Consider the following 12,699-nt stretch of genomic DNA (forward strand, 5'->3'; position numbering starts at 1 on the left):
TGACTCAAGGTCATTGCTTTGAAAGAGTCAATATGGCACAGACCCCATAAGATTCTAATTTACTCAGTGCATTCACATAACATAAGCACTATGAATATTCTGTCCAGAGTTTATAAGGCAGGTATGGCATTCATTTCCCACAGTCCAATGCCACCAACTAGTAGACTGTTTTTTTTCTAAATGTTTTCCATTCATTTTTGAGAGAGAGAGAGAGAGAGAGAGAGAGAGTATGCACGTGAGTGGGGGAGGAGCAGAGGAAGAGGGGGACAGAAGATCCAAAGCGGGCTCTGCACTGATAGCAGCGGGTCGATGCAGGGCTCAAACCCACGAACTGTGAGATCATGACCTGAGCCGAAGTGGGATGCTCAACTGACTGAGCAACTCAGGAGCCGCCCTCCCCCCCCCCGCCCCCCCACCAACTTGTAGATTATTAAAAGCCACATCTATAAACTAACAACGAGAACTTTGTTCTGTGGTGTAAGCTGTGCCGATGAGAAGTGGATATTATGTGATCACATAAAAATTCAAGGACAGCTCTAAACTGAATCTTCGCTACCAAGTTCTTCAATGTTCTCATCAGCAGCCACAAAATTCCCTCCCAAGAGTCACGTGGGATATGCAAAAAGGAACAGAGTCTGAATAACCGAATAAGGGGCAGCAAGCCAGCGGGAGAGGCCATTCTGGAACTCAGTGACCCTCACTCAGGTCACTGACTTTTCCAAGAAATGGGCAAGAAGAAGTGTCCCTGAAGTCAAGGAAGTTCATTCCAGCCTAGAAGGACTGCCTTCAGCTCTTCTGGTTTTTTTAGACTGTGGCCCTCCAAAATCCCAACTTTAATTCAAATTCAAAAGACACTTCTGCCCCCACACTGGCCCTGCAGGGTCAGCCGGTCTCTCCTGGCCGGCCCTGACACTGAAGCCTTCCCTCTCTGCTCTCTGGAGTCACCGCTCATCAGGCGGCAGGATGGGACAGGTGCCAGGCCCTGGACTGGGGACTGGGCTCTTCTGTGGGAGAGCTGCATTAGTGCAGAGGAAGGCGTTGCTGCTGTCCCCACGCCCTGAGCGCCAGCTCATCTAGGACCCGGCGAGAGGCCACATGCTGGCAAGCGTCTGCGCAGGAAGAACAATCAGCACATTCATGAATCATCCCTCTTTTGTACTTCTGCTTAGAAGAATGTAATTTGTTAATTTACGGGAGTTGTTATGGCTCAATTAAAGATGCCAACACAGAAGAGGCCGGCTGAGCTTGGCTCTGTGACCTGCCAAAGCCAGGTAGATCCGACCATGTTTCCAACAAAGGTCCGCCAATGGTTCCAAACAAGGCTCAACATCACATAATGAGCCTTGGCAAAAGACGACTAAATAGATGGACAACGGTGGGTAATAAGTACTTTCCTCAGCCGAATCTGGCCTTCCGCTGTGCACCCCGAGGGTCTAGCCTGGGAAGGCCCAGTTGGGGGTCTCGCAGACCCAGTGATAAAACTTGAGGAACAGAAGTTACCGTCTATACCCAGATATAAATACGGAAGGAAATCTGCAGCCATCACCTACCCGGAGCCTCTGTGCGTGGGGGGGGGGGGGGCACTCGTTGCTGCAATGCCTGCACGTGGGATTTATTTGGGGGATCTCCAGCTATGCGGCAGCAACCATGTGAAACTGGAGGGGGGGGGGGCAATCACATCTGCCTTCTGGGCTGGTTTCCAGCCCTGTGTTTGCTGCTACCCGCCCCTGCCTCTGCGGATTAGCAGGAGTGCCAACAGAGAGGGGACAGGGACATCGAGAGCGCTGCCCCTTCCCTGGCCGTGACGAAGACATCTGAGCCATCAACACACCCGTCCCCTCTCCCAGGGACCCCAGGATGTGCCAGGCGCCGCGCTCATCCACCCTAGGAGGCCGGTGCTATTACCCCCACTGTGCAGATGTGGACCCTGAGGGGGAGGGGTGAAGCTATTAGCTCCTGTCTACACAGCCAGTAAAGAGTAATGGACTTCCAGACTTCTGAAGCCTGGGACACCCTACTACGCTGTCCCCTGCAAAGAAAGCCTGGGTGTAGCTCTGGGGTCCCTGCTGCAGCACAAACCCTACAACCGCCACCGAGATCTCCCCAGGACCCTTGGCGTCCAATCAGAAAATTTCCGCTGGATGCCTGCTCTGTACCAGCCTCTGGGGCAGGGTATCGAGGCAGGGGACGGGGTGGGGAGATACACAGCAACTCGTGGTTCCTGCAAGGAAGTAGTGGCATTTTGGCGTGTGACCACAAAGGCCGTGATTTCTCCTGATGGGGGGTTGAAGGCTAAATAGGCAAGTGCCCACAGGATGCTCCGGCCTCCGGCTCAGTCGTGTGGGTGTGGGTGGTGGGAGGGCCCACGGGTAGGGGCAGGGCAGTACCTGCATGGAGCCAGATCTGCGCCAGCGTCATCCAGGGGTGTAGTGGGCCCTGCTTGGGGGCGCTGCTCTGCAGAGAAGAGGCCACTTCCGACAGTGCCTGCTCCACTCTTGAGGCTGCTACTGACGTGGCGTGGACAGAGCCTGTGAGGGGTTTCCGAGAAGACGGCATCAGAAGTCAAAGGACAGACCCGACTGACTAGTCACCCCACCCCCACCCCCTCCCAAACACAGACACGAGTTCAAGACGAACACACACTCCTTCCCCAGGACGTTTCTAAGTCTTATGTCCATAAAGAAATACGGACAATCATTATGGCCTTGAACCTGAGTTTCCATCCAAGGCTCTAGCTAATCTTTTAGTCAACATCCAGAGCACATGCCGTGGGAGGTGCTCCCTTGAGGAGCTCAGTCTAGGACAGCGCGAGTGTTGGGGGGGGGACAGGGGTACAGCTAGAGACACAGCTATGGCGCTCATGCGGAAACGTGGCATAAATGAAGTGCTACAAAGGAAAGTTACAAGGAACCCTGTCAGGGCCTAAACCTGGAAACTATCGTGGGGCGGGGCGGGGGGGGGGGGCGTGCATTGGTGACTGGAGGAGGAATCAGCCTTGCCTCCTAGGGATGGAGGCCGTTCTTAAGATAAACCAAGCCACTTGCCATTCCACTCCCTGGCTTTTGCAAGGTGGCTAACACCCCTGGATTTGGAACCACATTCTAGGACATGACTTAGGAGTAGGAGAGAGAGCACGCTTTCACCCTACATACAAGCAGATGTCTGTCATCAAGGCTAAACTGAGGGAGGATGGGCTGTAGCAAAGGCACCTATGCTCAGGAGTTGCTACCTGCCTGACTCTTGGGTAAAATTTGTCCTAAAAGGCTATGGAGAGGTGTGGACCAAGCACATTCACAGGCAAAGGGAGTTGGCAAAGGAACTTCTGTTCGGAAATCGATTGACTCATTCCTCTTCGTGTGGCCCTTCTATGGGTCCTGATGGCTGGAGACCATCAGGGGCTTGGTCCTCACCTCTTCCCCAAGTTCTCTCCTGGAGATGTTGTTTCAGAGCTGAGAGAAAGGGTCTCAGTTATTTCAAGGTGAAAACTTGATACTTCTATCACTGGCCACATTCTAAATTTGAATTCATCATAAAGTGTAATATGTAGATAAACATGGAACCATCAACTTATCATAAGGATTCAAACAGTGATAATATATAAAGACCAATGCTGACTACTCAAATAAACGGAGCTGGTTATACTCTAGATAAGACAAAATTGTGAGCATAAAAATAATTTCTGTTGGGGCTTTGAAGTGCACCATAATTTATTCATTTTAAGAGTATTTGCAGCAATAGACTGGCCATCCGTTTTGCGTTTTGACTGTTCCAACATGAAGGAAACACAGATACCACTAAATACACTCAAATCCTTCAGCAGGGATTTGGTGGAGGTGGCTTATGGGAGGTGGACAGAAACCAGGCCAGGAATTCACCTTCTGTGGATAATTCACACAGGGCACCCACGAGGACGAGCAAGAGGAGAGCGCCCCCCCCACCCCTGCCACCCCCCATGCCCTCTGTCCCTGGAAGGAAGTGAGTCCTGCAGAGTGAATGCAGCCACACAGGAGGAGGAACCGGAGGCCGAGTTAGAAGACCTCAATCGATGCCATTACCATCCGGAAGACCTAATGAAGTTCAGCTAAGAACTGACTCTTGGGTAGACAAAGTGTGTCTGACTACTTAGAAATAACAAAAACAGAAAAACAAAATCTAAACAGCAAAGTGATTACACTGCTGTTGATTTTTTTGGTCTCGTTTTGAACTTTTTTTTTTTTAATGGAAAATAAATATTTTAACTTTGAGAACAAAATTTCATATAGTTTTCCTGAGAGTTTCAGGAGCAGCTGTCAGTTAAATAAACAAGGTTGCCATTGCTATAGTCTGACATCACCACGGTGGCTTGCCTTCTCATTGACTGCCTTGAACAGTGGTTCTCAACCTTGGCTTCACATCAGAATTACTTGGCGGGGTGGGGGGGGGTATGTTTCAAAACCCATGATGTCATGGATTTTTAAACCACCCCCCACACCAACTGAGTCACTAACTCTAGGGATGGGGCTAGGCCTATTGTTAATCACCCAGGTAATTCCACTGTGCAGCTAAGACTGAGACCCACCGACCTGGAGAGACAGAAAAGCAGATGTCATTAATGTTTGGTCAAAAGAAGCCTAAAAGCATATTCTGCACATGCCAGGCAGCGAGTGTGAGTTTTCCCTGCGGCCCAAGACTCTGGAGAACAGAGTTCCAGGAAGATCTTGTTCTTTAAAGAACATTGGTTCTCAATTCTCTTGGTCTCAGGATCCTTTTATAGACTCTGCAGAGTTATTGAGAACCCCTCAAGAGATTGTACTTATAGGGGTTATATATCTCTCTATATTTACCACACTGGAAACCAAAACTGAGAAGCGCTTCAAATGTTTGGTCATTCATTCGTTACAAAATACAACAATAAACTACTACTGAAGAAAAATTCTACACATTTTCTAGTAGGTTCTATGGTTCCCTTGCTACAAGGGACCTGTGACTTTTGGAGGGGCTAATTTTGCTCTTTGGATTCACTGTTTTATTTGGTCTGCAAACAAATTAATCAGAGCTACTGTTAAAGTTCCCTCTCTTTGTGATATCTATATACGACCAAAGTAGCTGATTATTCACATAATAGTATGCTTCACTGTGGATAAGTTCTGGCAAATGATGACGGTAGTGATGATGAGTTTTAGTGAACATGGTGTAGCAGGCTTCAGGCACTCCCAACTAGCACTTTACATAGATTATTTCATTTAACCTTTAAACAGTTCTGTGGGGCTGCTAACAACGTTATCTGCATGGTTTAGGGGACAAAATTGAGATTTCATGAGGTTATGAACTTATCCCAAGTCATACGGCCAGTGGGTGGCAAAGCTAGGGCTTAAACAGTAATCTAACTCCAAATCTAGCCTCTAGCCTCTAAATCCAGCTCTGGAGCCACCTCCTCCAGGAAGGCTGCTGTGAGCCTTCCGTTTCTTCCCCCTGCCCCTCCCCTGTAAGAAGCTAGGCCTTGGTGCCTTGGGTCCTCGGTGCTCCTATAGCTCCCTAGGGGTGTGGCTATCACTGAGCAGACCACACGGTTTCATGTTCAAGTTAATGTAACTGTCTCCCCTCTTAGACTGTGGTTCTGGAAGATAGGAAGCGTGCATTTAGGTGCTCTCAGGGGCTAACGACTCCAAGCCCGTGAGAGATACCTGGTAAAGGCCTGTGGAACGAAAAAATGAATGAATGACTACTGTCAACAGGCACGTCACTGTCTGAAATCTGGAAGACAGTGGTTCCCTCTTTTGGAAAAGCACGTCTGTGTCCTCTAGTCTCCTTGACTAACAGTGGCTCCGAGGCCAGAACCTTCACGGTCTCAAAGGGTTTTCTCAGCGTGGCTGTCATCGCCTCCAAGCACCCGGACTGCACACGAGTGTGGTGCATAGTTACATTAAAGTCACCTCACTCAGTGACTTTCTCCCATCTCTAATATAACCAAGCCATTTAAATATGGAGGGTAACGGAGGTTTCTCAGAAATATTTTTTTTTTCCCTTCCCAGTCAATCCCTTTTAACACCTGCTTCACAAGGGCAGAGACCCTTCACGTCCTAAACCAGGGATGGATATTAGAGGCTTCAGATGTGTACTAATAATAGGTGACTGGTAACAATGGCAACATTATCTAATAGTTAAAACCCACTATTCCTGGCAATAACACCATCAGTCAGATTCCTCCATTGGATTAGAATTTGGAGGAAAAAAATAAATAAACACGATTATGAATCAGAATGGATGTATCTGATTAAAGAAAATAACCAAAACAGCCTGTATCTTACTGTCTCATGGGACTAAAATGGTAAGTGCCAAAATAGATACGATATCAAAATAGATTTGGATTTATGTAGGTACACAACTAGAAATGCTAGTTCTAACCAACACTTTTTTTTAAAGCAACCACTCTCCTTCTCACCAAAGTAAATGTATTCCCACAGCATACGTGGGGGTGGAAGGGATTATTACCCTCAGAGAAATGGACAAAATGAGGCTTAAAAAAGGAATCAGATGGAGGAAGGAATAGAAGACATATTTCTAATTTGAAATCCAAGACTCTGGAGGAATCAGCTCCCATATAATCAGGTTCCACAGGTAAGCCAGGGAGGCCGGCTGCTGTACATCTCTTATTTAGCACAGGAATTCGAGACGTGCTTATCACTGTCCTAACCTTGCAAGCTGAGCAGCTGTGGTGCTCCACCCAGTCCCCCAGCCACAGGGCACGAGGCCCTGAAAAGCCACCGCAAAACCTAACTGAACCGAGAGCTGACACAGGCAGGTGGGAATGTGCCCTAAAACCTGGTCCAGGTTCTGTGACCTAATCGTCCAAATGGTCCAGAGGGGGTGGGGGGTGGGGATCAGATGCCCTGGAGCTGAGATCTGTATTTTCTCAAGCCAACTGCTCTCTCTTCCCTGCCACCAAGATGTCCCCAAAGAAAATGTGATCTTGGGCACCTCTTACGAAGGCAAAGTGTCCCCTGATGAACTGTTCTGATCCCTACATCCCGGGTTGTCATCGGGGTTCTCCTTGGACCACCCTGTGTGTGGGGATGGGGGGAGGGGACGGCAACAGAGTGGCCCCGGGGAACTGAAGTGGACAGGCATCTCCCCACGGCTGAGAGGACTCGGGACCGAGGCCACTGACCTCAGGAAGCCGTGAGTCCAAGCTCTGAACCCCTCTGCTGACCCATGCTGCTATCATGGGCTGAAAATCCTGTTGAGAAATGCTGCCACAGACAGGACACTGGGAACAGCCAGCTCAAGTTGCTTGTGCAGCTGCAGCCTTTACGAAAATCCTTTTTCCAAAGCATGCTACACCTGTGGTCGACATCACACAGCCCTCCAACGTGGCAGCTGTATGCGAACCCCATCTGACCGTTCAAAGGGATCTCGAAGGCAACCGTTTTGTTAAGCAAAAGGCACGACGAATGACGTGGCTTGGTTATGTTCAATGAGGCGTTATTTTCACAAGCGTGGTCACTGAATGCATGGCCTATATTTATATTCCAGCTGTCCTTCTGACTGTTCTGGTGGCATTAGGTAAGCGGCTATGGTCTGAAGGGTGTGCCCCTCCCTCTCCCCTCCTATCTTCTCAGCGTGTAGCAGATAAACTGGGTCTGAGAAGGAACCCTGCCCCCCTAGTGACTAGGCAAGCATCAAAGTCCAGGAACAAGGGACAGGTGTTACACTGCGTGCAACGAAACTCGCTTATCAGAGAGTCAGTAGACACAGCTCGAGTGTGTTTGCTTGGGATCCGGGCTGCTCTCTGCTTCGCGGCCCCAGAATCAACTCAGATGCCTCACGTGTATGAATATGGAGAGAGTGATGGAGCATGTGGCTGTGCCCAGGTCCCCTCTCTCTGCTGGTCACCCACATTCTCCCTAACGCTACAGTGGCAGATACCTGGCCTCCCCACAGTTTTTCTGAAAAGAAACAGAGCCACTCCAGTAGCGGGCACGCAGAAATCCTCCACGGTCGATGAACCCCTCTACTGATTTCCCCTCGGTTATGAAATGATGCAATATTATCTGTCAGTAGATTTCGTCCAGCTTCCAGTTTCTGAGAAGCTGTGCTCCCCCCCCCCCCAAAACAATTCCAATAAGAAGGAAATGGAAGCAGTTATACCTTCTTAAAGACCCCGAATACTAAATAGCAACCCTGAATGACTAAGCATTCTTGCCAGAGAGCTTTGCTTACAATTTTTCACTTTTAACAGGAAAACAACGTCTGTTTCTCGAGATACGGCTTGAAAGTAAATCAGTCTGACGCTGCAGACTGCTGGCAGCTGGTGACCTCACACCTGCCACCTGTGCTCTGAGACCCAGGATGTCCTCGGGGCGGAAGGAGACAGCCCCTCCGTAGCCATTGATGACTGTCTCTTATTTTTTGAAGGGGGAGGAGAACCCACTCTCACATCAACATTATTTATCTCTGTACCTTTTTTTTTTTTAACGTTAAACATTTTGGCTCCCCCCCCACCCCACCCCCGGCCCCGATTTCTGCTGGAGGTGGTCTTGCTTCTCTAAGGAGGCTGACTTGGGGCTGGGGGTGGGTTCCTCGCTGTGCTGTGCGACGTGTCCTTCTCAGCTCCCCTCTTTGTAGCATGTCTGCTGGGGTGACAGGGGCGTGGGGCTCGAGTGCTCTACAGGCAACCGCCGGCCCTACCCAATTCCCATGACAACCAGGCCTCCTGCTTGTGGGTTCCTCCGATCAATAACTCTGGTGCCCATTCTAGGAGATACTTCCCTTTTTCACAGAGTGGGAAAGAGATTAAGACAGCCAAATAAATCAGGACAGCCAAACCCACGGTCTCAAGACGAGATCACAATTTCCAAGTGACTTTAACAGAATATCAAGCACAGCTGAAACCTGACAGGATGTGTCTTCTCCTGAAGGGGGAAAGTTCTTTCCAGGGAAAGCTTTAGGGAAGGATCCCACTAAGGCAGGGAGAGACTGGGGGATGCGGTCACCAGGGGGCATGCGGGGGTGACCCAGCATGCTGCTGGCGGGTGCTGGCAGGGCCAGGAGGTCACACGGGAAGCGTGGAGGGAAGCCGTTCACAAGCATGCAGGAAGATGCCAGCTGTCAGAGTGAGCCGAGCCATGGCTCTGGGCTGGAGACAGTACCTTCTGGAGGACGACACCAGGCAGATGCTTTCATCGCCATCAGAAACCCTCCCCGTTGCATATTCATGAGGCTGTGTCTTTGCACTCGAGTGTCTGGGGAAGGCTGTGTTTGTCTTTGAACGCAGCTTATGGGAAAAGCCTTCCCGGTTTTGGGTGAGGGTCTAATGATTGGACCCACACTCCTTAACTTCTATCCGAGTGCCATTTGTTACTGACTTGTCAATCTCCTAAGATTCTATTCAATCTTGTTTAGAGAAAGACACCACAGAACTAATTGGGGAGAATTAACTGTAATTTCATTAAAAGAGCAAGAAGAGGTTCATACTTGACTCATCAGGGCTGGAGTTTTTTAACTGCCACCCCTCAAAAGCAGTGGAGTCATCACTAAGAGTAACTTGTTCAAATATAGATTTAAAAAAAACCCCGACTTTATTCTGTTAAGCAGGAGCAGAGGGTGAAACAGACACCCAACAGACTGGTCATTTCCTGATCACGAGATACATTTTTAACTGTCAGAAAATGCAAGGTCAATAATAAAATGCTAGCCATAAGAAAAGGGGAAAAAACAATGACCTTGAGTTTGTTTTTCAACCTTATTTCATTCCAGGGGTTTGTTTATCATTAATCTGCTTATTCTCTTCTCCGGGTTACAGGTTCCTAAAAGGGGCAGCAGCTTGACCAGAATCAGTGATAGGAAAAACTGAGCCAAGAACCCAAGTTGGCGTTCTTGATTTGAGCATGTTCTTGGAGAGGCAAATAAAATGTCGACACACATTCTCCTCCAAGATAAGGACTGCAAGGGCACTCAAGAAGGGGGCTGCCTGGGGTCCCCGGGTCTAAGGAGTGGTGAGCAGCGTGGAGAGAGCCTTGGACAGTTGTGTCCCAGTCGGGCTCTTCCCACCTGGTGGCCACCTCCCTGCCCCTCGGGAGCAGGTACCTGACCGGAAGCTTGAGATCAGGAGGGGCTCCTGGCATACCATAAAGGCATGTGTAACAGAAGAATTAGTAAGCTGACATCCCTACAGATGGGGAAACTAAGGTGGACTCTGATTAAATGAGTTCCCTGGGTTCTTCCACAGAAGTGGCCCTTGAACCTAGGTTTCCTGACTTTGGAGAGAGCTGGAATGGTTCCCACAGAAGATAGTTAAGTCCCTTGTACAAATGTATCGAGTCTCACTGTCACTAATATGGGCTGCCTGAAGATTTTAAGGTAACCTGACTTTCTGAAAATCAAATCTTTTTAATGTATCCGAGGAGCCTGATATCGAAAGAACCTTGGCGGTAAAACCTTTTTTTTTTCCCCATGAAGAACCCTAATGTGATGACAACACCAAACATATCTCTTCTATTATGGACTTGTATTTATTTTAAAAAATGTCTTATTTGTATTGACACTTTTAGAAGCCAGAAATAAAGTCACATCTAAGCTGAGCTGGATTTCAGAGGGGAAATCAACTCCCTGAGGGGTATATTTACTATAAGCAGTAAAGGCTCAGATCATTCAAATGCATCGGATCACCATATACGTGAGCATCTCCCAGAATGCAGTGCCTGGAATGCTGATTCTACAGGGTGGGAAAAATGATGAAATTAGCTCAGGAAATTAGCTCGAACTTTTTTTAAACTGCAGGACTTCTCAGAGCCTTTAATACGCTAATGTGAACTGTCAGTCCCTAAGAGGGAGATGCAGTATTTCCCAAAAATATTTGCCCAGAGAGAATCAGAAGTCTCGGAAACATCCTCTGAAAGATGTGAAACTTCACTCCTGCCTTAAAAGGATACCACCTAAAGTATGAGTCCTACACCCAGGGAACCGCTTAGTCTCCTTTAAATTTTGGTAGATGTAGGTTAAGTTTTATGGCATCTGTTTAGCTTATTTTAGGAAAATTCATGATTAGGACTGCTTTCCTATGTAGCAATAAATGGTTGAACTGGAAAAAAAATTTCCAGATTCAACTGGTTCCCTCTACCTAAAATTCACAGACGACCCACACTGGGGAGGCTGAGTGCCTCACACTTCCAATCAGGCCACTGGGGCTGCTGACCAATCCACTGCATGCCCTTACTAGGGCATCTTTCCCACACTGCCTCCTTCTGTGGTCCCTCCCAGAGAAGTGCTGCCTCCTCATTGCTTAAGCCCAAGCTGCAGCGGAATGCATTAGAATCTTGGGAGAGATGGGAACTGGGGGGGGCGGGGGGGGGGGCGGAGTGGGCAAGCACGTGGCAGCTTTGCGTCCATGTCATCTCAGCATTCCCAGCGGTCGACAACGACAACACACGTTCTGTGGTGGAGGGAAGCGTGATTCTGGAGACCCTCAGAGAGGTTAATAGATTGGTAAGCTACTTACTAACTGAAAAAAGGGAGGGGAAACCATGAAAGTATACTTCTGGAGAGTTGCCTTGGAACAACAAACCAAATCAAAAATTAAAACCAAGAAACAAAACATTTGAAAAATCAAAATTAAGGCTAAAAAAGCAAATAGAGTTCTAATAACCTTCCAACTGTTAAGTCTGGCTGTGTCGAATTAGATTTCAACTCAAGAGTGACACATGTTTTTCCACTAACAATGATTTTTTTTTTTTTTTTTAAACCAAAGAAAGGCCAACTGGGTATTCCCCTCTACATTGAAATGTGCACCCAGCACATGAAAGCTGACCGATTCATGTAATGTGTTTTGTTTCCAGGGCAGGAAATTCCAAAGGGAAGGGAAAAATAATCAGACAAGCACTTTTCAGATCTTTCCACCACTAACCCTAATCATGATTCCAATACTTTGTAGACCTCGGCTAGTTTTTGCTCCTATGAAGTCAAAGGATTGGGGAGAGACATTCGTAGAACTTGGGGCCTTGGCTATCCCTCCTAACGAAAGGAGCTGGGATTCAAATTCATTACAGTTTTAATCAAGAAATTTTACATTTATCAGTAATGTGTGGTATGTTTTCCCCTTCTCTAACGAAATGTTGTATCTATGGGGGAGAAAGTTTCTTGGGCACATCGGTCTTGGTGTAAAACACCTGGTTACTGGCTAGGCACTCTCTAAGGATGGGAAGATGGCTCGGGGTTTCACAAAGAATAAACAGTTGAGTCCTTCGTGGAATACAGCACATTCAGCAGAAAGCCCAGTGGGGGGCTCATCGCCCTAAAAATTCACTAATTCATCTGATATCTAGTGCTTCACTGAAGAGTCAGGACTTCAACCTTATAAAGTCTAAAGGAACACAGGGATCCTCAGGATGGTGTTGACAGAGGTGGGTTTGCCGTATAACAGGAGAGGACGGGCCAGTGGGAATGTATCATGCTATTCTAGAATGGTAAGATCCCATTTTAAGACCAAAAAACTGGGCAACAGTCAATGTGAAAAAAACAGCTTTTCTGGAAAAAACTGAAGGTGGCAATTGCCTGGAGGCATTGTATTAAGAGACAATGTCTATTTTAAGAAGTGGGTTAAAAACAACATAAGCAGTTTATAAACATTATTTTCATCTTGCGTTTCATAAAGCTGGGATTGCCACGAAAGCAAAGTTGAGCACACTTACTACACAGATAAGTAGAGCCAGAGTGTTTCCTGGT

The 12,699-nt window shown here is 47.9% G+C and overlaps 1 protein-coding gene across 10 annotated transcripts in view; it reads right to left on the reverse strand.

The window, feature by feature from the left end:
• The window catches only part of TTC7B (tetratricopeptide repeat domain 7B), a 255,882-nt gene that overhangs the window by 45,179 nt on the left and 198,004 nt on the right, over positions 1–12,699 (reverse strand). For 7 of the 10 annotated variants that reach the window (XM_058740002.1, XM_058740003.1, XM_058740006.1 and 4 more), the window contains 2 exons: positions 11,477–11,527; positions 2,388–2,528 (listed from right to left, as the gene is read on the reverse strand). In XM_058740002.1, the coding sequence (XP_058595985.1) occupies positions 2,388–2,528; positions 11,477–11,527 (192 nt within the window). The remainder of the gene's footprint in view (positions 1–2,387; positions 2,529–11,476; positions 11,528–12,699) is intronic. The other 3 variants (XM_058740004.1, XM_058740008.1, XM_058740009.1) reach the window with 1 other exon arrangement.

Source organism: Neofelis nebulosa, chromosome 7 (assembly GCF_028018385.1).
Source record: "Neofelis nebulosa isolate mNeoNeb1 chromosome 7, mNeoNeb1.pri, whole genome shotgun sequence".
Lineage (NCBI taxonomy): Eukaryota > Metazoa > Chordata > Mammalia > Carnivora > Felidae > Neofelis > Neofelis nebulosa.